The sequence below is a fragment of the Cricetulus griseus genome, chromosome 6, assembly GCF_003668045.3.
Source record: "Cricetulus griseus strain 17A/GY chromosome 6, alternate assembly CriGri-PICRH-1.0, whole genome shotgun sequence".
Classification (NCBI taxonomy): domain Eukaryota; kingdom Metazoa; phylum Chordata; class Mammalia; order Rodentia; family Cricetidae; genus Cricetulus; species Cricetulus griseus.
In genome coordinates this window covers 147,961,142-147,986,756 of record NC_048599.1, presented here as the reverse complement: position 1 = coordinate 147,986,756, position 25,615 = coordinate 147,961,142, and the positions used below count along the sequence as shown (strand labels likewise).

The following is a 25,615-nucleotide window of genomic DNA, read 5'->3' as shown; positions in this document are numbered from 1 at the left end:
CAAACTATGAAAATCTCAACTGCCATTTCATTTCAACTGATCTTGCCAAATCTTCATAGGAAGATTTGGAGGAGCAGCACAACCTTCAAGCCTTGTCTTTTTTGGTTCCTATGCATACCATGTACTGTATATTGCCCTCTGGACTCTCCAGGATATAGGAGAGGAGAGAAGGGGGGAAGGGGAGGCCAGGGGAGGGGGAAGGAGGAAGAAGGGAGAGGAGAGACACAAAGACAGTGCTGTTGTCTTTGTTAATGAGCCAGAAATCATATCCATATTTTTGACAAAACATAGAAAGCATGTGGGGGGGTTGCCGGTGTGTGTGTGTGTGTGTGTGTGTGTGTGTGTGTGTGTGTGTGTGTGTGTGTGCTCACCATAAGTGGCCATAGTCATGGGTATAGCCGAGAAATCAAGGTCATAAGCTCTGTAGATGAATCTGGTTTTGAGTTGTTGGCTTGGGTAGTTATTAAACATGTGGCTCTATGATGGGTTTGAGTCTTTAAACCTCAGTTTAAAATGGTAAAATAGGTACCAGAGAGGATGCTGCCTCACACAGAAAATGAGAGCATGATTGTAAGATGCTTAGCATTTCAATGCATAGCCCAGATTTAAGCATCCAAGAATAGTACTGTGTATGTGTACATATGTGTGCATGTACATACCTCACCTACTTCCAAAGTATAATCTGTTCTCTTTCCTATAAAAGATTGGTTCAGAACCCTTCTTCTCTCTAAATGCCTGTAGGCCTGAGAGCAATAAATTACTGGAATGCAAGGGCTGATACCATTAGCTGGGGCTATTTCTGCCTGAAGGAACAGATACGTGTGTTTCTACGGTTTGGAGGTGGGTTTTTAATACTGTGATGGTGTATAGAAAACAGTGTCAATGTGTGCTTCTGGCTATGCCTATTTGTACAGATGGAGACTGACAGCTGGGAATGCTGGTTTTGTAAAGGTGTATGTTGCTTTCCCATAAGCCTAGTGCCTTGTTCCACCACCTGTAAGAATGCAGTGCATAGTAGGAGATATCAGATAATAGACAAGAGGTTACACACGGTTTGGAGCTCTATGGAAGCCTGAACTCTCCTGAATATGGCTGTGTGTACAAGTCTAAGTGATTGTGGGGGTGCTGTTTACATCTGTAAATGAGGGCAATTATGGAAATTGTGGTCTGTGTGATGGGTGGGTTAGGGACTGGATCTAAATCTGAGTGTGCACATTTTTTAGAAGAGGGTGTAAATTTACACACTTCTTTGGCACGGTTTGTGTGCGGAGGAGACTGTGTCCATTCGTGTTTGTCAGTGTAAGGACCTTTGAGATGGAGGGCTCTGTGTTTGAGGGCTGTGCCTTCTATCTGCTTTTTCCTAACTCTCACTATCGTTAGAGCCCCATGGAAGGTAGAAAGTGGAACTAAGTAAATCTTGAAGGTGGATGTCCCAAACAATTCCTTCCAAAAGAATCAGGGGGAACTACTCTCTCACTGCCACCAGCACACTCTGCTCTGACCCCAATCCTATTCAGCCCTTAGGAGCTCATGCAGGCACCAGTTGTTACAGATACCTTTGCTGGAGTGTGAGAGGTGTGTAGATGTCCGGGACCTGGAGGTAAGCAGGTAACCATTTGCGACCGTATGTGCCGGGCTCAGCACTGCGTCAACAGAGTGTAGCCTCACATGGAATCCAGCTCTGCAGACGGGCTGACCACAGATTCCTCTCGCACTTAGGAACTGGCTGTGTGAGGGCGGTGGGTGCCCTTGAGGGAGGGGCGGTAGTAGGAGCTGTGAGGATGTAAACCCGCCAGTGTCTTTGTATGTTAGCATGTTCTAAGGGTCTCTCTGTAGCGCTGAGTTTCAGTGTGTCTCTGTGTGTATGTCTCTGAGTCTCTGCCTCCTTGTGAGTGTCTCGCTCTTCTTAGCAGGGAGGGGATTGGTCACGCATGACTCATCTTGAACGGAGCGGGGCTCCAGCGGCAGGGCGGTCGTCGCCGCAGCTGGAAGGGGAGGAGGACAACGAAGAGGAGGGAGAGGAGGAGGAGGAAGAGGAGGAGGAAGAGGAGGAGGCGGCGGCAGCCGCAGAGGCAGCTGCAGGGACCTCTCCAAGTTTGTCGGGACCTTCTTCGGAGGAGGCAGTGGCGCCGGCAGCCAGAGAGGCCAGGACTGCGTTCAGGCCGGGGGCGGGGGCTGGGGCAGGGCCCGGGGCTGCGGGGCCCGAGCCTCCGCTCTCCAGCACTCTCAACAGCCTCTGCCCCCAGGGCGCCCCAGGCCCCACTTCGCGCCGCTCTCCGTGCTGCGCGCCGGCTGAGCCCTCCGTTCCCGGGCCCATGTACTGGAAGCATGAGAGCGCCGCCCCGGCGCTGCCCGAGGGCTGCCGTTTGCCGGCGGAGGGCGGCCCCGCCACTGACCAGGTGAGCTAGTTGGCGAGTGGGTAAGCCTCGAGGATCCCGAGGCCAGCGGGAGCCGGGATTCAGCTCGGCCCGGCCGGTTGGCGGGCAGCAGCAGGGAGGAGGGGTGCTGGGTGAGCCCGGGGAGTGTGTGTCTACGAGCGTGAGAGCGCGAGCGGGTGCGGGGGGGGGGGTCGCGGAAAGCGGGAACACATTATGCAAATGTTGGAGGAATTTCTCAAAAAGCGATTTAGCAAAGACATAGGCGAATCAAGAGGAGGCGAGGCCAGTATTGTCCGTCTGAATAGACGCTGATAGCGCCGATGCGCCGGGGGTTGTGCCGGCGCAACGCTGAGAATCCCGACACGGTGCCGGTCCCGGGCGCTCCGGGAGTCTGGAGGGTTCTCTTGCCTCCTCCAGGAGGCCTCTCTTTTCTCTTTTTGGCCTCATTTCACTTGCCGATCTCGCCCTCTTTGGCTCCGGGCTTCCCTTGGACTAGCTCTTCCAAAGGCGTTTGAATCGGTGTCAATATCCCCGCTTCAATTTCGCGGCACGCGTCGGGCGGGAGGGCGGATGCTCCTAGTGCTCTGGGTTTTATTTTTCTCAACCACCACCACTACCACCACCACCCCCATCTCCTTTTTATTTTCTTTCTTTCTCTCTTTTCTCCTTTTTGCATTTTGTACCGAGAGTAGGAGAAGGGAGGGGGTGAAGGGAGAAAAAAATTCGATTTTTAATTACTACCATTAAAAAATCAAATTTGCAATTCTTTGGGCGGCCTGATGGATCTCACTGATTGACAGTTGGAATTGACACTCTGGCTACCTCTTATCTTGGGCATTCACGACAATTTCTAATTGCAGGTAGTTTGTGTGTGTGCGTGTGTTTTTCCCCCCTCAGAGGCTTGGATTGCAAAGGAACTAAGCGATTACTTCAAGAGCCACGGGTTAAGTGCAGGGAGAGGGGGAGAGAGAGGGAAAAAACCCAATCCAAATTCAAATTGCTTCATTAGAGAGACACCGCTTTTGTGGGGAAGGGCTTTAAATGCCCACTACAAAGTTAGGACTCATTGTTCACCGCCGGTTTATATAACAGGCGCGGGGAGGCGCTGGGCTCTGACAGCTCCGAGCCAGTTCAGCAGCCGCCATCGCCTGCCTTCCCTCCCCCTCCCCCAGGTGATGGCCCAGCCAGGGTCCGGCTGCAAAGCGACCACCCGCTGTCTTGAAGGGACCGCGCCGCCAGCTATGGTGAGTCCATTCGGCTCTGTTTTCCGCCCTGAGTACCCCCAACAGCACAGGCCAGGGCATCTGGCTAAACCTTCTTGCTACCAACCTCTACCCTTGCGCTCGAGAATTGCCGATAGGAGCCACCTCTCGTTGACTCTTGATTTTTTTCTGGCCAAGAATGTGGGCTTTGGCTACTTCCTGCACCCAGAATACACCATGTTAAAAGTTGGGGGCCGTCCTTTCTTTTCCAATAGGTCCTTTCATTCTTGTCCTCCAGCCTAGGGCCCGACATCCCTGGTATATTTCGTTGTTAGTTGGTGCGCAAGGGAACCAGATTTGTCTTTATGGCAACTCTGGGCGTCCGACTTAGCACTTCGCTATTCTTCTTTCCCATTCCAGGCTCAGTCAGACACCGAGGCCCTGGCAGGTTCTCTGGACAAGGACGAAGGTCGAGCTTCCCCATGTACGCCCAGCACACCGTCTGTCTGCTCGCCGCCCTCTGCCGCTTCTTCCGTGCCGTCTGCAGGCAAGAATATCTGCTCCAGCTGCGGCCTCGAGATTCTGGACCGGTATCTGCTCAAGGTGAGTCAGGGTAGGTGTTGCCTGCAAGTCGGTGGGTGTGAGCTATAGAGAAGCCTGAGGACTGTGGGAAGCAATGCTCTCCCAGGTCCATTTTATTCGGCGTCCTAGTTCAGCGGCTGACGATCGCGCAGCTTTGGGCAAATGCCCCAAGTTTCTACTAGAAAATGGGAAGAGTGTATTTCAATTTCCTTGAGCCTCCGTAATATAGAAGAAAACTAGGGAAGCCATACTGAAGCTCCTTCCGATCTTCGGTTTCTCTCTCTGCAAATGAGGTTGGGGAGGCTGGGGACGGGCGTGAAAGAGGCCCGCGCTGAGCCGATCCCCCACCCCTGCCCCCTCCCCAGGTCAACAACCTCATCTGGCACGTGCGGTGCCTCGAGTGCTCTGTGTGTCGCACATCGCTGAGGCAGCAGAATAGCTGCTACATCAAGAACAAGGAAATCTACTGCAAGATGGACTACTTCAGGTAGGCTGCGGCGGTTGGGCCAGCAAGGCTAATGTACGCAGGGCTTGCACAGGCGTGTCTAGGCCACTAATGTGGCTTGTGGTCTCCAACTCCTCCTGAGCCCTGCCATCCCGAGTACTCTTCGCAGCTCGGCTCACTGGCCCAGCCCTTCGGCTCTGCACATCTAAAACAGAAGGCCACAGGTAGAGCGCCAGCACGAGTTCGGGCCGGGAGATCTGCTTCGGGTTCCTGCGTTCTGACCGGTCCTGGTCACCGTTCTGGCTCCGCCTCTGGTCTTTTCTGAGTCTCAGGCTCCAATTGTGATTTGCCGAGCTTTGACGTCCGTCCGTCGGTGGGTCTGGCCGGGATCGGTCTTGCAGCTAGGCGCTGTCCCGCTGCGTTTCTAGCTCTGGTTCCGACTTAAAATCCAGTTGTGTCGTGGCCGGTCCTGGGAGGGATCCTAAACTAGGCTCAGGACTCTAGTTCTAGCTTCGCTCTACCCTCAGTTTTGGGCTTAGATCTGCTCAGTCCCAAGCGCCAACGCTACATCCGACTCCGGCTCTACCCCAGATCCTGGCGCTGAGTCCCAGGCACCAACCTCGATCTCTGCCTCTGCCTCAATTCATGCCTTAGTTGCTTTTTGAATCCCGGGTAATGACTAGGTCCCAGACTCCTGTTCCTGCCATTGCTCGGCCATCGTTTCTGCCTGCCTCGGTTTAGGTTCTAGCTCTGGGCCTTCAGGACCCGCTTTCGGAGCGCCGCGATGCATTCCACCTGGCTACACTCTGCCCTGTGGTGCAGGAAGCGTGTTCCCCAGCAGCTCACGATCCATCCTTCCTTGTTGCATGGTCCTGCCCGACCCTGGCCGCTCAACCTCTTGTAGGCGCCTAGCTTCTAGGCACGCAGTAGGCGCCTGCTGACTGGGTCACGGAGTCGAGGTCACGGCAGTGCCCAGGGACACCACGAAGGATATGCCAGATCTAAGCCGGAAGACAGACGAAAGTCTGCTGGAGAATGATTTGGAATTGGTTCCTCCGAGCAACGCCTTCTTCCAAATGCTTTCTCCGGAAGTGGAGAAAACTGCCCTGTGGAATGTATTCCCCCTACACACAGACAGATAGGCAGGCACACACACACACACACACACACACACACACACACACACACACACTCAGAGAGAGAGAGAGAGAGAGAGAGAGAGAGAGAGAGAGAGAGAGAGAGAGAGACTTCTTTTTCGAGAGAAGTCCTGACTCAGTCTTCTGAGGAAGACTGAGACAGTCAGGCAATGTGGTGCATGGCCACCCTCATCCTCTTTGAACCTCCAGGGACCTGAAAGCGGCCTTGCACCTAGGAAGAAGTTAGTAGCATGTGGGACTGCAGTTCTCCCAGAAACCAGGTGAAGCAGCCTCTTCCTTCATGTCTTGGGGATGGGACCTGTGGGTCCTACCACTGTGTGCAAGGAATGGTCTGGAATCTACAGTGGTGCTGGAGATGTGTCACTGAGCAGGGTCAGGGCATATGGACAGTGGGTATGTCTTTCTATTCACATGTGAGTGCTGAGAGTATAGGTCTTGCATGTACCTGCTGAAACTTGGTGGGCCCGGTGGCTTGCCAGGTGCTCAGGACAGGGGACAGACACATCTGGATCAGGATGTGGGAGGGCAAGTCCACCTCCAGTTCCTCGGAAGGAGCTTTGCAGGGGTAGGGTGTGGTGTGAAGGTAGACCTTTTGGCTGGAAACTGCTGCGCATGTACATAGAAGGTCATGCCTATGTGGTGTATAACAACGGGATAAGGTCTGCTCTGTCTGATGTTTTATTGGTTTAGTTTAGATGGAAAATGTATATTACAATTATTTTCTAGTCACCTTCTGCTCTAGGCATAACTCCTATTAGGGAGAGAGGAGACAACTGATTTGGGGTGCTTTTGAACAGGTCACTACTGAGGAGCTCAAGAACCCACCAAAATAGCGTCCAGGCTGCCTTCTATAGAATAAGGCTGGGCAGGTGCCGTCTTCTGGCTCTTCTGATGATGAAGGCCATCATCAGAAGAATAAGGGCAGCCTTATTCTTCCCCTTATTTCCTTGCTGGATTGGGACCTCTCAGATGCCATGCTTTACAAAAGTGTGAAGGACTAGTCAAAACTAGGCTCTTGATTCCATTATTTATAGTGCCCACCAATTCCGCATCTCACTGTTCTGCAGCTAGCCTAGGAAGAGGCAGGAGACAGAGCTCTGAGACTAATTATGAACTTGGGCAAGTCACAGCACCTCTGCTCTGATGTTCCTTTCCCAAAAACGGTCTCTTGAACCAAGGAGGCCACCAAGAGGAAGCAGTCTCCATAAAGGCCCACAAGTGACAGTGAATATGAATGCTTCGGTTATAACCATTATGGTCATTGGCAGGGTGGGTACCAGACATGAACCTGTGATGGCATTTCCCCAGGCAGCCTGGAGAGCTGGACCTGACTGTCCAGCTGTGCCATTTCTGTGAAGAGGTTCTGACTGATAACCCTTTTCCAATGATAGGCAATCTCAAAACAAAACCAGATTCTAAATTAAGAAAATGGAGTGAATAAAAGCTCGCTTTACCCAAAAGGAGGGTAGAGTTGTAAATTCTCTGATCCCTTCTCTCCCTGACAGTCCCCAAGTAGGCATAAGTCATTGCTGGCAGCCTCACCAGTAACACAAATAAGAAAGCCCAAGGCAGGGAAAGAGAGCCTTGGAGCATCAGGCAAGGACTATTGTCTGCCTGAGCAGCAACACAGACTCTTCCCAGAGAGCTGAATAATGGTGTGTGGGAGGCAGAATTCCCGCTCAAGAACTGGGGCTAAGAGAAGGCTGGCTATGCTTCTCCAGCCTCTGTTTCCTGAAACAGGGGTCAAGGGTCTGATGGGGTGTGGGCTGAAGTATTCTGCCAAAGGGAGGCAAGAGCTTCCAACAGGGTAGATGAGAATGGTGAGGAAAAGAGTGGCCAGGGCTGCAAGGAGTGGACACTTTGGGCTCCCAAGAGTTTCTAACCTCTGTCCTTGTCCCCACAAAGGGTTTTAATCCTGATTCTGCCTCCTCTCCCCTCCCCTCCCCTAAGATTATCGTGTAGATTTTCTTCATTCTCCACTGGCAGAGTGGGTGTTGGTGGCTCAGAAGTTAGAGATCAGGAAGAAACTTAAAGTCCAGCTGGGAGGGAGGTTGCAAACATGGGAGAACTGTGGAGTCTGGTGCTTTTCCTGGCTTATTTGCACTTGTGCAGGGCAGTAGGTCATTGTTCCCCCCACCCCCCTTTATGTGCCCTTGGCCAGGTTTCTGGACATTTTGGCCTCAGTTTTTCCGATTCCTTCTCCAAGCAGAGAACTCACCAGCCCCAGCCGTTGTGAATTCAACTTAATTCTCCACCTACACCCTACTCTTGGCAAATTATGGGTGAAACAAAATCACCAACAAGGAAGTAGGGTTTGTTTTAATTTCTTTACTTTTTTGCTGAAACATTTTCCCTGCTTGTCCTCCATGGACTGAAGAAAATTTTGTTGTATGTGTGGGTGGAGGGGTGTCACGTTCCTTTTTGGAACATTCATTTTTCCATTGTCATCAGCAAACACACCCCAGGGCAGTTCGGTGTGCCTACCTGCAGCTGTTGCCCCAGTGCCTGCTGGCATTGCCCTTGAAGCTCCTGTGGTCTCCTAGAAGGTTGTGCTCATTTGTAGCAGAGAAGTCCCATGTGCTAGGAGAAAAACCAAGGGTTACCTACCCAATGATTGAGAGCACACATGAGGCTACCAAACCTTTTATCTACTGTATCCTGTATCTCATTTAATCATGTGATCCACCCTGTATGATACTGCCAGCAACTTCACATTACAAGAAGGAAAACTGGAGCTCTGAGGGATAAGTCAGTCAGGTAATATGTGGTAATGCTCAAATAAGCTCCACAGCACCTGACTTCACAACTTCTTCCTCTGAGGGTCCCTATGCTTCTACAATTAAGATACAGCTGCCTCTGTTTGCAATTGTAAGGCATACTGAATGGCAAAGACCTCTCTCTGCTCTCCTTATGATTCTCACCCGGTTCTCCCAGTTCACATAAACAGCATCCACCATACACTCAGAATAACTAGCAACTTTCCTGAGAGCAAGGACCCTGGTCCTTATCCCCTTTCTCTTTGACAATGGTATAGGGGACAAAGAGTTATCGGGATGGGACTGGGAGCCTTAGAGTTCCAGGATTAGCTGAAGTTCCTGTTCTCTGCTTGGCTTACAACACTTGGGGAGAGGGGTTCCAGCCTTCTCTAGCCTTCCACCTTGGGCCTGAGCTCTGTCTCTGAACTTTAGCCCCTTTCCTCAGAGCTAGGGTCCCAGGGGAGACTGAGAGAACACCAGCCCCCCCACCATGTGTAGAGAGGCCCAGCAGCAACCAGCTGTTGGGGGACAGATGTTGGGGGAATGGAGGAAAGAAGGAGCCTCAGACCGGGACCTCCAGGCAGGCTTGGGCTGCTGTTTAACCTCTTAATTGCTGGCTCTGCACCCCTCTTCTTTTTAAGAGTTTTGTATAGAAAGGAAGCAGGGATAGGAAGGGTTTCACTTCCAGTTCTTGTTTGCCTCACAAAATCCATGTTTTGAATGTCTAAAACCCCAAATAAGTGAACTCCAGTTTCTTTCAGACCCCACTCTGAGTGAACTTCGTTTCCCCATATAGAAAGGAGCAATTTAGTAGGCAGGGAAAGAATTCCAAAGCACTCATTTTAGAGGCTCTTTTACCCAACAAATATTAGAGCACCTTCTATGTGTCTAGGCCTGGAAAATGAGCCCGACCTGGTCAAGGACGCAGTTCCACTTACAAAACCGGCTCTCCGGATTTCTGCTCTCTCCTGGGGGGGGGGGAAGGCTTGTTGGTCTCCCTTTAACAGTTGCTAGGATTCGAAGCCTCTGTCCATACCTTTCTATTCTCAAAGCTCATCGCCCTTTTAGTCTCTACCTGTGGTGTGCTTGGATTCTGGTGGGAATGTGCAAGAAATCCAGATCTCATAGCGTGGGCGAGGGTGTCAGTAGACTATTCCCCCGGTGCCTTTGACAATTTCTTCACTGCTTCCAAGCATCCTTTCCTTGAAGTTTCGTTGTCTTGGCGGCGGCAAGGCTGTTTTTCGCTGCTTCCGGAATGGAGCAGTTGGAGCCTCGAAGCTTGTCTGGGCTGGAGCTTGTCGGTTTGTCGGTTTGTCGGACTTGGACCATAGCTTCCTTTCGCTCTTTCTTTGTGAAAGTGTCCTCAGGGACACTTTGTATCTCGGGACACAAAGCATCTTAAGACGGACAATGGCACCGCCATGTTTTCTCCAAGGATCTAATTCGAAGAGGATGGTTTCGTTGACGGGGCCAATTTGTGGTACTTCAGTTTAGGGATGAAGACAGCATTTGAGATGGTGCGCAGAGGGTGAGAAAGTTGCTGGTGGGTAGGTTACTAGCAGCACTTACTCAGGAGTGAGGTGATGGGGGCACTGTGACCTATCTGTGTAGGCACCGAAGTTGGACTTGTAAACAGGAAGATCCGGGGATTCTGGGGAAGAGTGAGGCCAGGAATATCATGGAGTCAAGTGTGGGGACCACATGTTGTGGGTGCAGAGGACCACAGTATGGCAACCAAAGGCTGCTGCTCCGAACACCAGCCCTTCCCTTCTCTGCTCTGCCTCTTCTTGATCTCCAATGTGGCACTTCTTAGAATCCATGCCAGGAGTGGGCCAACATTAGACCAGGTCCCTTGCTGTCCCCCACTGGGGTGCCAGGTGTCCTCATCTCCATCCCAGCTGCTCCATATACTTACTCTGTGTTGTTTGGAATAAGTCCTTAGCTGTTTTTGAACCACTGACTCCAGGTGTGAAAAACGAGTTTCAGAGCCTGTACTTCACTGGTTCCAGCAAAGATGATGGGGTGCACTGAAGGTATTGTGGTGGTGGTGGAGGTGGTCAACAGGAAGCAAAGGCTCTGGGAATGCCTGGTTGTTCCGTTACCCCAAAGTACAAACAATAGAAAGCCAGCCTCCCATGGGCAGCCCGAAAGCAGTTCCATTGGGGCTGCCACCAGCGGGGCTGGGGGTGGGGTGTTGGCAAAGAAGTTTCATCTCCATTTTCTGAGGGATTAGGAACAGACATCACAGACTGGTCTAGATTCTCCCACAGGGAAGCCATGATTTCTGAGGTCATGAAAAGCATCCACTTGTGTGTGTGTGTGGGGGGGGGGTCGTTGATTAGGCAAAGGGCTGAAGCTCTGTCTGAGCAATCCTAGAGGCCTGAGCAGGGTCCCTGGACTCCCCTTGTACCAGAGAGGGGTGAGTGATGTTGTGGAGTTTGTTCTGAGAGTCTGGCCTGGCTGAATGTGCTGCATTCCAGCATTTGCAGCAGCCAATGACTTGACTTTGCCAAAACAGGCGACACCATGGTGTGACTGGGTGACTTTTCTGGGCTGTTTAGCCACACACAGGTAGTGTAAATGTGCTGGCCCTGGGGATGGAAACACAAACCCTTTTGGCATACTTACCTCATCTCCAAGAATGGCAAGGATGAAAGGGGCAAGCCAAAGATCCAGATACTTAAAGAGCAGTGTGATCAGTGCCGAGATGGTGGTAGACTCTGAGGAAAGTCATGGCCAGGGAAGGAACTGGGGGTGGAGAGAAGAACAAAGGACTGAAAATGAGCTTCCACTTTGCCTTGGGGACTCATGCTTGAGTACAGGGTAGGAGATACTGAAGATTAGGAAAGACGTGGGCCTGAGGAAGATGTAGTCTGTTGGGTTTCATAAATCAGAAGTGTCTTGGACTAGACCCTAAGGATAGCATGGAGCCACCAGAGACAATAAGTGGGCCAGGGGACAGATTCTGTATTCATGCTGAAAATTTAGCAGTAAAGTACAGTGTGGATGATACATTGACAATTCAGTACTGGAAAGTAGGAGCGAGTGCAGATGGGGCAGTGAGAGGAGCCTGGTGGGGACCAAGCCCAGAAAGGCAGGAGTGGGGATGGAGCTGAGAGTATATGGTCCTGACAGCCATGCTAGAGGGCTGGGTGATTGGTGTCTGCCTCCTGGACAGAATGCACACTAGAGGAAACAGGCTTAAGGGTTAAGATGGTCACAGGTGAGTCAGCCACTTTAAGGTGGACTAGGCTCTGTTGCTTCCCAGGATGCAGCAGACTAACAGACTCCTTACAGAAAGCAGAGAAAGGAGGAGCAGGGACAGAGACAGGCAGAATGGAAAAGAGGGCATGAGGGACAAGGGAACATTCTAGCTAGACTTTTTTTTTCCTTCTTCTTCCCCACTTAGTATTAGGATGTCATGGGCCCCAGAGTTCAGGACTGCTGGGGCTGCTGATTGCAAGGCACTAAACAAATAGTAGCAGTCATCGCTGTTTTTGCAGTTCCAGATCAAAGAAAATAAAAAGTCAAAGCAATTCAATGATCTATGGGGTCACAAAGCCAGTGAGTATGTGTAGTAGTCTAAGAAAAGACTCTTTGGAGTCAGGTCTGCAGGGGTCCCTGTCCTTGAGAGATGTATGATGTAATGAGACTTATCCTATCCTAGGTCCTAGATTCCCCATCTCCTCCTCTGAAAAATGAAAATTGAGATTAAACTTTGTGAAGCATTAGAATCTTGCAAAGCAGGCGATGCTCAAAACTTTCCCTATTTTGTACTGTTGTGTTTTCCTAAACCTCATGGAGTATTATGAGAAAATACACAAATGTTAGGTGATAGTTGTAGAATATTTGAAAGATTCAGTAAAGCAAGAAGAAAACGAAAATCTCGCTCTGACTCAGTCTTCTTTGTGAGATTTGGATGCACAGGAGTAATGGGTTCAAGTGTAGGGTAACTTGGAGGCATGGGGGCTATGTGAACCTTGGGCAAGAGTGGGAGAAAGATGGCCTTTCTAAACTTTGCTATCTTGGTCCTTGTTCACCTTTCTCCCTGTAGCCGATTTGGAACCAAGTGCGCTCGGTGTGGCAGACAAATCTATGCCAGTGACTGGGTGCGCCGGGCACGAGGCAATGCCTACCACCTGGCCTGCTTTGCCTGTTTCTCCTGCAAACGCCAGCTGTCCACCGGGGAGGAATTCGGTCTGGTTGAGGAGAAGGTGCTTTGCCGCATCCACTACGACACTATGATCGAGAACCTCAAGAGGGCCGCCGAGAACGGTACCTAACCCGCACTACCTAGCACCTACTCCCGCCCTTACCCACCATCCCTAGCACCTAGGTATGGTCCACACGGGGAGGGGAGGGAATGTTACACGTGGAGCATACTCTCTGGCTACATTATTTGTGTGGGTCGACAAGTCTCCACTGGTCCCTCCAATGCAGCACCCCACTCCGCCAGCTCTTTGGGCAGTCAGGGAGACAAGCCCACATTCTACCCACTTCCTTATGGACCACACCAAGCTAAAAACTAAGGGTGGATCATCCTGGATCAGGGGTTTTGAATATAAAGGCTTAAAAGGGACCTACCTGTTCCTGAGTTTTGTAGACACGGCTCTACCATGCCATGGCAACAGCTGAGGTTTCCTTTTTCTCTATGGGCCTCTTCCGGTCCTACATCTGTGCAAGATATCTAGATGTTGGTCTAGAATGTTCCTTGAATCTCCTCTGGCTCTGACATTATGACTTTTCCAAGCCATCTATCCCAGGGTCAGGGTGACAGTCTCCCAGCAGGTGTGGTGTGGGTTGGGGTGGGGTGATGTCTAAGGGGAGGTGGGACCCTAAAACTGAGTGGAGCTGTGGACAGAGAGGCAGCAACCCTCTCATAGCTCTGCTGTCAGAATCTGTGGGTATGCTAACTTCCCTGGACTGTGGCTGGCTGTATAAATCTCTACAACACTTTCAGGGGCTTTGTAGTATTCATAGCTAGGAAAGAGGCAGCGGTTACCTGCGGTAAGCACCTTGCCAAAGGTTACTTCTCAGGCCTAGCACCCAATTTCTCAATTATCAAAATGTAGCACACTATACCATGCTGCTTCATCCCTGTGCCCTAGAACCCCCTTCAACAGCCAGGAGACTCTTGGGATGTGGTTGCTTCTATGGGTTTCATTTTTTCCATCTTAAAAAAAAAAAAAAAAAAAACAGGCGCAAAAACCCTTAAGCTGACTGCTTTACTTGGAATATGAATATTTCACAGTTCCTCTCGAGGAGTATGGACCACCCTAGCTCAATTTCTAGGCACCGGTGGAGGGCTAGTCAGGGACCAGTGTTACTGGCCTTGGCCTCGCCCAAGGTCATCACTTTCTCCTGCTAGGATCAGTAGCTAAGTAGGGAGCAACTGAACTTGGGGCACGTGGACGTTTCCTATAGTGCTGGACCAGTTGGCAGTGGAGCTGGATTGGGATCTCAGGAGTCAGAGCTTCCTCTACACCATGGTTAATCAGTAAACCACAAGTTCCTTTGACTCCCAGACCACCCAGGGCCACCCTTGGTCATGGCCTTGCTAATGACACTCTATACAGGGGAACTTGAACACTTGGGGTTCTGGTCACTTCAGCATTAGCTATTGCTTTTCTTTTAAACAAAACCACACACATTCATTATAGAAAAATGAGGAGAGGTGGTTAAAGAAAAATTTGAGATGTCATTATCTCCCTGTTTACATTTCCAGTTTTTCTTTGTACATGTAGTTTTTTCTTCTGCATAGTCTACCCCCATTAAAACATTACAACAAATTGTGAGCAGTGGTTATCCCTGTGTGGTAGAATCACTGGTGACTCTCTCCTTCTTTGTGCTTGTCAGATTTTGGGGTTTTGATAAGAATAGTGTATTATTTTTGTATTCAGAAAAATGAAGTATTAAAATATAAATGCTGATTTACAATCATAGCTGCAAAAGTTCTATAAAGCAGAAAGACAGTACCTAAGATATATCCTAGTTAGTAAACTATACTTTAGAGAAGGTAAAATGTAATTATTTTAAATACTTCAAAAGTTGCCAGGTGTGGTGGCACATATCTTTAGTCAAGAGTTAGAGGCCAGCCTGGTCTACAGAGAAGAGTTCCAGGACAGCTAAGGCTTCACAGAGAAACTCTGTCTTGAAAAAGCAGTAATAGTGATGATGATGATGATAATTAATAATAATAATGAAGAAAAAAAGTTACAGATATATGGAAAGTAAAAAGTCACAGCAATCATATTCCTTGGAGGTAGGCTACTGTAATTACTTGAGTCTTCCCACCTTTTCCAGATTGTTTCTGTGCAATTGAGATTATAGCTTCTGCAACTGCATGCTTTTGTTTTATCTCCATCTCGGTTTCCCTCAAGTTCAGCTAGGAGGGATGTTAGGGTCAGCCGGGCTCCAGATCTGAGACAGATAATTTGGGGTTCACAGCCAGGAGCTTTTTTCTTTCTGATTCTCAGTTCCCTCTCTTTAAAAATGGGCGAGAGTATCGAGAGGACACAATAGGATCGGGGATGATGGCCCTGGGATCCCCGCTCCCAGCCACCTCGCTCCTGACCCTTCCAGGGACAAGCTCCCCCCCACCCGGTCCTTTCCAGGCTGCCACTAGAAGAGATGGGGACGCGTGGTCAGCCGCTTCTGTCGCCCCCCAGGGAACGGTCTCACGTTGGAGGGGGCAGTGCCCTCGGAACAGGACAGTCAACCCAAGCCGGCCAAGCGCGCGCGGACGTCTTTCACTGCCGAGCAGTTGCAGGTACCCAACCCTGACCCTCTTCGCTAGCCCCGAGACATCTGGGCGGGGCCTCAGAGTGGGCGTGGTTGTGCAGGACTTGTGACTCCACCCCTTCGTGCTGGGACCCGCGGGAGGCCACGCGGGGCTGCCTGGGGCGTGGCCTCGGGCCCCGAGCCTCTGATTGGGCGGAGGTCTCAGGGCCCTCGTGCGCCCCGCAGGTTATGCAGGCGCAGTTCGCGCAGGACAACAACCCCGACGCACAGACGCTGCAGAAGCTGGCGGACATGACTGGCCTCAGCCGCAGGGTCATCCAGGTGGGGCCCCGGGGTCTCGGCCTTCAGGTCTGGGGCGGGCCCCGGGGCGAGCGCTTGTAGGGTCGCGGGTGCACGTGGCCGCCCCTTTCCAGTGTGGCCCGAGGTCCCCTGGAGGCACGGCCGACCCTTTCCCACGATTGCTGAGACTGCGGAGGCTGTCGTTCCAGGTGTGGTTTCAAAACTGCCGAGCGCGTCATAAAAAACACACACCGCAGCACCCAGTGCCGCCCTCAGGGGCGCCCCCGTCCCGCCTCCCCTCCGCCCTGTCCGACGACATCCACTACTCTCCGTTCAGCAGCCCCGAGCGGGCCCGCATGGTCACCCTGCACGGCTACATCGAGAGTAAGTGACGTTGATTCTGGGGCCGCTAGGCCTGTGGTGCGGGGAAGGGGGCGCTGAGAAGTGCTTCTTGGTTTTGCAGGCATGGGGCATCTGAGGGAGACTGGTGGATGAAGATGTGAAGGGGGTCAGTTTCCCCCTCTTCCTCAGTGAGTCGGGCCCTTGGTAAAGGGAACAGAGTTAAGACTTCAAGCAGCCACTGTGTGTGTGCGTGGGATGGGGGCAGGAACCAAGGAGCCTGCGTTCTGACGGGCAAGACTCAGGTGTGCTGCAATTTGTAGTGCAGTGATTCCTGTAGGAAAGATGCCAGGTGGTAGTGTATGGAGATGCTGGAGCTGGAGGAGCATTGCCTCTGAGCAAGCTGAGCTCTGAAGGATGGACTAGATTTATGGAGGCGGATACATAGACTGGGGGATCGAAAATGGGCAAACTTTGGCTCAGAAGGCATCCTGGCATGGGTGCATGTGGAGAGAGAGAGAGCAGAGGCCAGGGTGTCATGACCACCCAGGGCTGTGAGGCTTTTGATAAGTCATATACTGTCCTCAAACCCTTCTGTTTCAACTTTGAACTAGAATAGTGATTCTAGTTCATTGACATGGGCACCCAACAAATGTGTACTCTGAGTGCCTCCTGTGTTCTTAGCACTGAAATAGAAGAGTTAGTAAATAGGCCAGAATTGCACTGCTCCGGGGACTCACATTCCAGTGAAGAGACAGAGTCCTCCATCTCAGTCTGTCCTTCCCTCCCTCCTTCCCCTCTCTCTCTTTCCCAGAGTCCATGTGGGCATGATGGTAAGTGCTATGCCAGTGAGCTGTGGTCCCAAATAGACACAGTAAGAATGGATATGTGGGTGGGCCTGGATGAGTGAAGGCATGATCTGGATTTCTGAGACAGGAGCAGTCAGTGAATCTGCTATTAACAGAGTTTCTTTCCTTTCCGGTCGGTCGTTTCCTCAAAGCTGGGTATGGCCAAACAAACAAACAAAAAAAGGCATACACATGCATATTCTCTCTCTAGCAATCATTTATGGCTCCCAATAAAAGGAGAGAAGTAATCAAGCTCTTACTTATGGAGCACCTACCTTGTGCCAGAGGTGATGCTGTCCGAGGCTCTGAACGTCATAGCTCATTATTCCATTACATAGACCAGGAAACCAAAGGGCCCACTGTTAAGTTCCAGGGACTCTAATGACTGAATGTGGGCTGTGGTATAATTGCCAGGGATCAAGCTAGGAAATCACTTCCTAGCTTGGTGACATTGGGCAAATTTCTTAGCTTCCTGGACCGCCAGCCAGTTTCCTCATCTGTAAAAATAGGGACAGTGAGAGTAGCCACCTCACAGCAGTACTGTGAGCAACACTGAGGTAACCAACTTAAAGGCCCTACTGAACACATAAGCATCAGCTGCTTTGGGATGTGCTGTGGATTTGGTTGGCAGGGCAAGGGCAAAACCCTGTGTGCTGTACCAGGCTGCCAGTTGGCACTGTCTCTCTAGACAGTTCCATTTCTGAACATTCTCACCAGGAGGGACACTTTCTCCCTTTTGTTTCTAAACAATGACTTAATGTTCAGCCAGAATAACACCTATTAAATATTGCTGAAGGTGCCAAGGACTAGGGGCTGTGGTTCCCAGCGGTCTTGGCAGCCAGCTAATATTTGGTGTGGAGTTGGTTATGGGTCTGGGTGACCTCTGTTGGAGTGGGATCAGAACTCTGTTCATGTACTCTGTTGATCAAGCCTACATTTGTCTTTGCTTCTAGAGAAGGAACAGTTATCCTTTCTTCTTCCTCTAGAGTCAGAACATGCCTCTGTCGTGTGACTAAAGGGCAGCCTAGCAGTTGCTTTATGGTGAACTAAAGACATGGAGTCTTGGGGTTTCTGAAATGTTAAAGTTATAAACAGCACAGGGTTTTAGAAGCAGACCTTCCACTTTGTAGTCAACTAAATTCAGTGCTTAGAATCTGATTTAAAGTAATTAGAAAAAAACCCTTTGGAACCAGATTCCAAAAAACATGTAAACACAGTTGTTTTGTAACTTGACACTGTTCAGAAATGTCTTGAACACCCAGAGAGTTAAGAATCCTCAATTAAATAGGATTGCCTTACACTACAGAAGAGAGAATGGTATCTTAGGAAGGCACAGCAACCTGTCCCAGCGTACTTATCACTTGCAAGTGTCTGCCTAGGCTTTACTGTGAGAAAGTAGGGCAGTCTAGAGAAGAGACGGCAAATGAATGTTTAGCTGTCATGGTAAATAGGCTGAAATGCTCGAGAGATTTGGATCAGAACCAATGATAAAATTACTTAACAGTTTTAGGTGTTGGAAGGGTACAGAAGTGCATTCAAGAAATATTTAAAGATTACCTTGCAGGGGGTAGGAGAGATCACTCAGCAGTTAAGGGCATTGGCTGCTCTTTAAGAAGAGGCCTGTAGAGATGGCTCAGAGGTTGAGAGCATTGACTGCTCTTCCAGAGGACCGGAAGTTTAATTCCCAGCACATACATGGCAAGTCACAACTATCTGTAACTCCAAGATCTGACACTCTCTCACACAGACATGCATGCAGGCAAAACACCAATGCAGGCAAAATAAATAAATAAATAAATAAATAAATAAATAAATAAAGGTTTGATTCCCCAAGCCCACACAGCAGCTCAATACTGTCTGTAACTCCAGTTCTAGGGCATCCAGTGTCCTCTTCAGTCCTCCATTGGCACAAGCCATGCAAGCAGTGCACAGACATACAAGCAGGCCAGTCACCCATAGGCATAAAATAAAATTTAAAGAAGAAAAGAGTACCTTGCATATTCCAGAAAGATTGGGTGTGCTTGGGAAAACTCCCACTGTCACAGAACCTGCACTCCAATTAATGAAGAGACAGTATTAAATAAACAGTGAAATTATATGTAAGTCAGGTGATTAGGGGTAATCAAGAGAAAAATGAAGTGTAGAAGAAGGAAGAAGGACAGGGGCTGTTGTTGGGCTGCAGTTATAAGCAGGGTCATGAGAACAGGATCTCTCTCCTAGGAGACAGTTTGGTGATGCTTTAAAAATCAGTGTGGGCAGGGTCTGAATAGGTGGGGGCATCCTTCTGTGCAGGAGGCTCAGTACATTCATATAGGACCGTTGACTTAGCAGTGAGCTGGGCCGTAGACCTTGTTAAAGTCCTTCACATATGTAGCATTGCAGCCAACTCAATTGAGATCATTCCCAGAGCCACCCAGATGGCGAGCAACAGAGATAGAGCACTGGGTTAGTGGTCAGCCTTCAGCTTGCCGAGCATACAACAGGTGGGGATCCTGCTTGGAGCCTGGGGGATGGGCTCCAAGGCATCCTCTCGTCCACAGGTCAGGTACAGTGCGGGCAGGTGCACTGCCGACTGCCTTACACCGCGCCCCCTGTCCACCTCAAAGCCGATATGGATGGGCCGCTCTCCAACCGGGGTGAGAAGGTAAATGGAGCCTGGCTGTATCTGGTGGGTCAGAGCCTTCCTACTGGGAATGGGTTTCTGGCAGCATTCCCTGTCACTGAGTGGGTACCATGCCATGCTATGGCAGATCACTCAGGTCCCCAGTCTGTCCCCAAGGCAGTCATCAGAGCAGTTACTTACGTGTCTCATGTGCCTGACTTTTCTAAAGTCATCTTTGTAGCCCTGTCCTCCACACCCTTTGGCAGTGAGGTCTTCTTATTTACCTACTTTGAATTTACTCATGCTTTGAGGTTCTAGGGAGGCGTTCTGTCCTGCTCCCATCATATATTCCTTTCATCTATTCATTTCTGTCTGTTGGCAGTGACTATCTAGAGCTGGTGGGTCCCAGGGTCAACTGCTAGGGACTTGTCTGTGGAAGTGAATCTGTGTTTGCTACAGGCATTAATACTGAATTTCCTAAAAGGTGCATAGATGTCCACAGGGCAGGTGAAAGTAGATGGGCCTACTTTAGGTGTAACCAGGAGTGGGAGGAACCTCATCTTTTCAAGTTCCAAATACCAAATGGTTAGTTCTCAAAGCCATTATTCCCAGACAGCTCCTTATTTCAGATGTGGAGAAACAGACTCAGACAATATTGCAGGCATAGAGCCTGGGTGAGGGAAAAGTGGTGAGAAACTAAGACCTAAGGATGCTTGGACTTTACTGGGCATCATGGTGATGGGTGGTGGTCCTCAGTGGAGTTGGTAGGGTAATCCATGGGAGGCAAGAAGCTCTTAGAATCCCAGAGGCAGCTTGGGAAAGCACTGCTCCTCAAGCCAGGGATAAAGAGTAGCAATGGGAGCCAGCATGAGGAATCCCTAGCTACTCTGGGAAGAGAACACACCTTCAGGACAGGTCTTCACTGTTCTCTGAACTCTGTTGTACACAGGGCTTCCTAGGTAGTGGGCACCATGGGACAGGGGCTGGAGGATGCAGGCCCAGATGGCCTAGCAGAATGTATAGTGGTATTCATGAGAATCTGGTAAGCAGGCTCTGGGAAGATGCTGACTGTTGAGCTCCTCCTCAGCTTGGGGCTGGCACATTATACACACTGGTTGACACCTCCCAGCTGCCTTTAGTGTGGACATGACCTTTTCTTTTCCTTTTTTGGGGGAGGGGGTTGTGTTTTGTTTTGTTTTTGAGACAGGGGTGTGTGTGTGTGTGTGTGTGTGTGTGTGTGTGTGTGTGTGTGTGTGTGTGTGTGTGTGTTGCCTTGGCTGTCCTGGCACTCATTCTGTACACCGGGCTGGACTTGAACTTGAAGAGATCTGCCTGCCTCTGCCTCTTGAGTGCTAGGATTCAAGATGTGCACCACTACACCTGGTATGGCCTTTTCATTGTAAAGACAGAGAAACAAATTCAGAGAGGTCGCACTATTTGACCTGGGAGTACCAAATATTGGAATCTTAAGTCTACACAGTTTAGTTGTTGATGCTTTTGTGTGGCACTTTACAGTTTATACAGTACTCTTTCTGACCTCATCTTTCTTTCTCAGCCTCCCCAAGGGGGTTATAATGCTTTCATTTTCAACTCCATAGAAATTGAGGCTCAGAGCAAGCAATAGCTCATCCAGGGTCACAGTGAACGTTGCAGAACTGACCTGGATCCTAGCACTGTTGACTTGAAGCTGGACTTGACTGGGACTGCAGAGGGAGAGTACATAACCTCTGTCCTCAACGGCTGTGTAGTTTAGACAGGTTTTGGGCAGTTACTTTATAGGGTGATGGAACAGACAGAATGGGGAACAAGCATGAATCCAGAGGATTCACAAGAAGGGGTGACAAGCTCAAGGGGAGAAGCCGGGAAGAGAAGGGCATCCATGTTAAAACAAAACAAAACAAATAAACAAACAAACAAAAAACAGCTGGTGAAAGGCAAGGAGGAGACAGAGTTCAAATGACTGCTGATGTTTGGTGTGGCTAAGGCCCAGGGAGGTAGGGGGAACTGGCAGAGACGATGCCACAAAAGGCCCTGTCCATGGAGTGAAGGCTTTGAGTCAGGGGAGCTTTGGAAGTGCACTGGGTTGGGCTGAGCTGAGCTGTGGTTGAGTCTGGTTCAGTTTGAAAGATGAGCCAGGCTGGGTGATGGCAGCTTTGGCTCTCGGTTCTTGGCCTCTGGGTTTGTCTGTTGAGCCAGAATCTCTCTTTCTGGGCTGTGTCCCCAGCTCTGTAGCCAGAAGCTCTGTGGTATAGTATGTGTCCTTCTTTCATGACCTACTAGCCTCTTGCTGTCAGGCCTGCTTGCCAGCTCCTAAGCACCTCTGCCAGCCACATAGGCTCACACATGTGAGTGAAGTCCTCTGGGTCACAAGTGTAGGGCGGGAGAGACAGACGGACTGTATTAGCTTTCTCACTAATCCTTCTGGGAAACCTATGAGCATACTTGGAGTCCCCTTAGTGCTGGTCCACTCATTAACACCAGTGTTGGCAGCCAGATGGTGGTGGAGCACACCTTTAATCCCAGCACTCAGGATGTAAAGGCAGGTGGATCTCTGTGAGTTCAAGGCCAGCCTGGTCTAAAGAGTAAGTTTCAGGATGTCCAGGGCTACACAGAGAAACCCTGTCTTGAAAAACAAACAAACAAAGAAACAGACAGACAACCCCCCCCCCCCCCCGCCAAGAAGAAAACTAGTGCTGGTCTGGCTAGCCCTAATCACTGGGGCAGGGTGGAGCTTCCTATCTCCATGACAACATCATTTGGCCCACACTCCAGTTAAGTTCCCAGAGCTACATTTCTTCCTGGTCATATACCCTGATCCCACAGCCTTAGTACCTGAAAGAGTCTTTGAAGTCAGGGTAGGCTGGGCTCCATCAGGTGGAAAGAATGCAGCCCTCAGAGAAGGGGCTGGCCAGAGTCATTTCCTAATCGGAGCGCAAAGCCAGGTACTGGAAGTTCAGGACCAGAGGTAAGGTATATCCAGGACTAGGTGAGGAATGGAACATGAATTACTGAAGTCAGGTCACCCAGATCCAAAGCTGCCACCTCCTCCACTGAAGACCTTGAAGCACAATTAGCTTCATGCAGCTTCAGTTTCTGCCTCTGCTAAATGGGGCTATTGATAGTTTCTGCCCTCCTGTGATGCTGTAGAAATAAGAGGCAGTGTGTGTGAAGAGCCCAACAAGTGCCTGATGCACAGAAGGTACTCAGCAGCATTTGTTTAATCATTATCTTCTTAGTGGTTCTCAATACCATAGGACTATATGCCTGAAACTGACCAGTACTCAGCCCCCCCCCCCCCCACACACATATATATATATATATATATATATATATATATATATATATATATATACACCCATGGTAAAGGTCAATTCATAATTGGGCACAGTCAGTGATTAATAAAATAGCATTTTATTATTATAAAATGGAACAGTTGCAATATGCTGTAGTAACAGCACCATAAATTGTTCATGGGGTCCAGAGTAAAGCACATTATGGGTCTGTGCTGCTGCTCTTGTTCTGAGAGATTTCGCCATCACTATTTACACATGAGGAAACAGGCTTGGAGAAGGGAAGTGAGCTGCCCAGTGTCTCATGGCAAGTAAACTGAGGGCTGGGATTTAAACTCAGGTCTAGCTCTGAGTCTGCCATTGTTCATCTTGGTCTTGAGGTCTTCAAGGGCCTGCTGGGTGAGGAGAGCGCCAGCCCAGCCACTTCCCTTCTCTTGCAGGTCATCCTTTTTCAGTATTGACGCTACCAGCACTTGCGCATCTGTCCATGGGCACCGCACAGCTGCCCCTCAGCCGCTGAGATCCAGCATTCAGCTGTGACCAGGGATCCACCCACCACCTCTGCATACACCTCACCCGCTGCCATCCTGCCCTCTGCCAGTGGTCCCCCCACCCCAGGCCCGGTCTGTCTTTTCCTGCCCTGCTGAGAACCAGAGCCCACCAGGAGCAGCAGAATCCCTCTTTTCGAGAGTAGGCTCCATGAAATGTGGCATCAGCATGAAAGCAAGTGGTCTGCCCTTCTTCATCAAACAGGAGTCATCTTTATCGTCAGCTGATCGCAGCAGTAATGGCACCAACAGCCTCCTACTTTACAGGTTTTCTTCTCCCTACATTGGCCTTTATTTACTACCACCTTGGAACCATCTCTGAATTCTGAATAGCCAACAACCCCTAAAGTTATATACTTTGTTGCTTTTGTCTGGCAAGCTCTACAGTGTTTGTGGGATGTCCCCAAAGGAAAGCTATGTTCTAATTTTATCATTTCCATCTGTCTGGTTCTGTCAAGTTAACTCAGAGAAAGAAGAGACACTGACCCACCCTGAGAGGCCCAATAGGGCAGAGATGGAGGCCTGCCCAGATGAAGAGGCAGAGGGACAGGCAGGGATGGGTGCCAAAGACCCCACCCCCCATTGGCTTGGAGGAGAAGGACTGGGTACACTGGACTAGGAGGGGCTCTGACCATTTCATGGAGAGAAAAGAGCAAACTTGGGAAGGGCCCTTCCCCCACCAACTACCCAGCAGGAGTCATGGCAAGGATATTGTCTCATCTGCATAATGACACTGCTGAATGTTAGGGTGGACTAGATTAGGGACCCTTGTTGGCCACTTCTCAGTCCCAAGAGGAGGGCCTGGGCCAGTCTTCTCTGGGGTGGGGTGGGACCATTCATGAAGACCAAGGAACAGAACCCAGTGAAATATTAGTTACGATTCATCCCTGAGGGAAGAGAGGTGCCCATGGCCTCAGTGAGTATGCCAAACCCAGAATTCCAGCTGGCACCTCTGCAATTTCCCCACCAACTGCAGAGCAGCTCCACACACTCCTGAGAGCAGAGGCCAATTGCAAATAAAGGTCTCAGGTTACACAGGTCCCAGCTTATATTTTCAGGGGATACCCATTTGTCCCACACTTATCCTGTAATTATGGAACCACTTGGTGGCCTAATGCACTTCTCACTAGAGGCTGCTAGCAGTATTTTAGCCAAAGTCATCCTCCTTGCTTTGAGAAGCAGACTACAGGACAGGGAAGGCAAGTTTTTAGTATGTATGCAGTTGCTGTCCCTGCTTCACCCATGACAAACATCGCTAATCAATCACAGCACTCTATCTCATGGAGTGTGGATAAGGTTTCAGAATTCCCATACTTGAAGTTCCACTTAACATGAGAACCACTGTGCTATTTGTTGTGGGATCTGGAGGAGGGTTCGGCATGGGTGACATCCCAGAAGGAAACTTGCATCTTCTCCATTCCAAAATTGTCAACTGGCTGAGGACAAAGAGAAAGCATCTCCCAGAATGCTGAGTGTGGTTCAGTGCAGAGCTCCTCCAATGCCCTGTGCCAGGCACTGACTCAAGCAGGAGGAGCCTGGCCTGATCTGTTGCTTTGGGAAACCCAGATCTCTCCTATGATTTTTTGCTTGTAATGATCAGAACCCCAGTTGCAACCATGTGGGAAGTGGCCAGCTGAGCCCGGTCACTCAGTACCCACTCTGCCTTGAGCCTTCCCCCAGGGTCTAAATTTTTCGTGGACCATGTGGCAGTAGCATGTTGCAGTTCAGATGTCTCCACTACCCTGTTCAGAACAGCCTGGGAATGTACAGGCCAATGAGGCTATTTATTTAAATACACACACACACACACAAAAGGGGGGAACACACAAATGGAAAAAAAATTGTAAGCACTTTTTTTTGTAAAACCAATGTCTGTTTTGTTACATACCTTTCATGTTGTGCTTTGTAAATGTCTTATTTGTGTAATAAATAAAGTTAATGCAAGTAGAAGTGCTGGCACTTAAATCCAGAATATGATGAGATTCCATTTCTTTCTTGCTCTTCGGTTAAGGGCTTAGGTCCCTGACTCAGGTGTGAGCTGCTGGATGGTGCATTCCTAGAAAACTGATACCATAGCCCAGGCAGTGGACTAAGCTGAGGCGCAGTGATGGGTTTCTTTTCTAACAGTGTCGTCCCTATGTATTGTCTACTTTGTGGGAAGTCAGGCCGCTTGCTGACCTTTGGTCTGCTTTCTGAATACCATCTCTCTGCTGTGTCCTGTACTGCTCTGCCTTAGAGAAGCTCTGCATCTGGCCAGTGCTGTCAACAGATGGGAGGCATTTGAGCTGGATAAACAGAATAGGTAGGACACAGGAGGGTGCTGGGGAAGGGCAGGGAAGAAGGTACACAGGGATCTTGGAGGGGGAGGAATCCAATATGATGGATTTGTCGGGTTCTAGGGCTACTACATATGCTCAACAGTGGTCTGGTAGTTGTCTGATTCATTCC

At 49.9% G+C, this 25,615-nt stretch overlaps 2 protein-coding genes across 4 annotated transcripts in view; both read left to right on the top strand.

The window, feature by feature from the left end:
- Window positions 1-25,615, top strand: part of Dennd1a (DENN domain containing 1A) — a 1,920,886-nt gene that overhangs the window by 1,562,751 nt on the left and 332,520 nt on the right.
- Window positions 1,930-25,141, top strand: Lhx6 (LIM homeobox 6). 3 transcript variants are annotated; one of them, XM_027423577.2, is made up of 10 exons: window positions 1,930-2,399; window positions 3,551-3,622; window positions 4,001-4,183; window positions 4,528-4,649; window positions 12,575-12,795; window positions 15,189-15,289; window positions 15,487-15,582; window positions 15,750-15,924; window positions 19,268-19,371; window positions 23,060-25,141. In XM_027423577.2, exons 1-10 carry the CDS (start codon window positions 1,932-1,934, stop codon window positions 23,078-23,080), a joined length of 1,563 nt encoding a protein of 520 aa, XP_027279378.1. In that variant the 5' UTR covers window positions 1,930-1,931; the 3' UTR covers window positions 23,081-25,141. The 3 variants fall into 3 exon arrangements, with proteins under 3 accessions (XP_027279378.1, XP_035302893.1, XP_027279379.1); XM_035447002.1 differs by lacking the exon at window positions 19,268-19,371 and adding an exon at window positions 16,004-16,070; XM_027423578.2 differs by lacking the exon at window positions 19,268-19,371 and having other exon boundaries at window positions 1,931-2,399.

Bases quoted from the DNA above. Each gene is read 5' to 3' on its own strand.
- Lhx6 (XM_027423577.2), top strand. From the start codon at position 1,932: ATGACTCATCTTGAACGGAGCGGGGCTCCAGCGGCAGGGCGGTCGTCG. The intron at 4,184-4,527 runs GTGAGTCAGGGT...CCCCCTCCCCAG, and splicing joins TGGACCGGTATCTGCTCAAG to GTCAACAACCTCATCTGGCA. The intron at 15,925-19,267 runs GTAAGTGACGTT...TCTCGTCCACAG, and splicing joins CCTGCACGGCTACATCGAGA to GTCAGGTACAGTGCGGGCAG.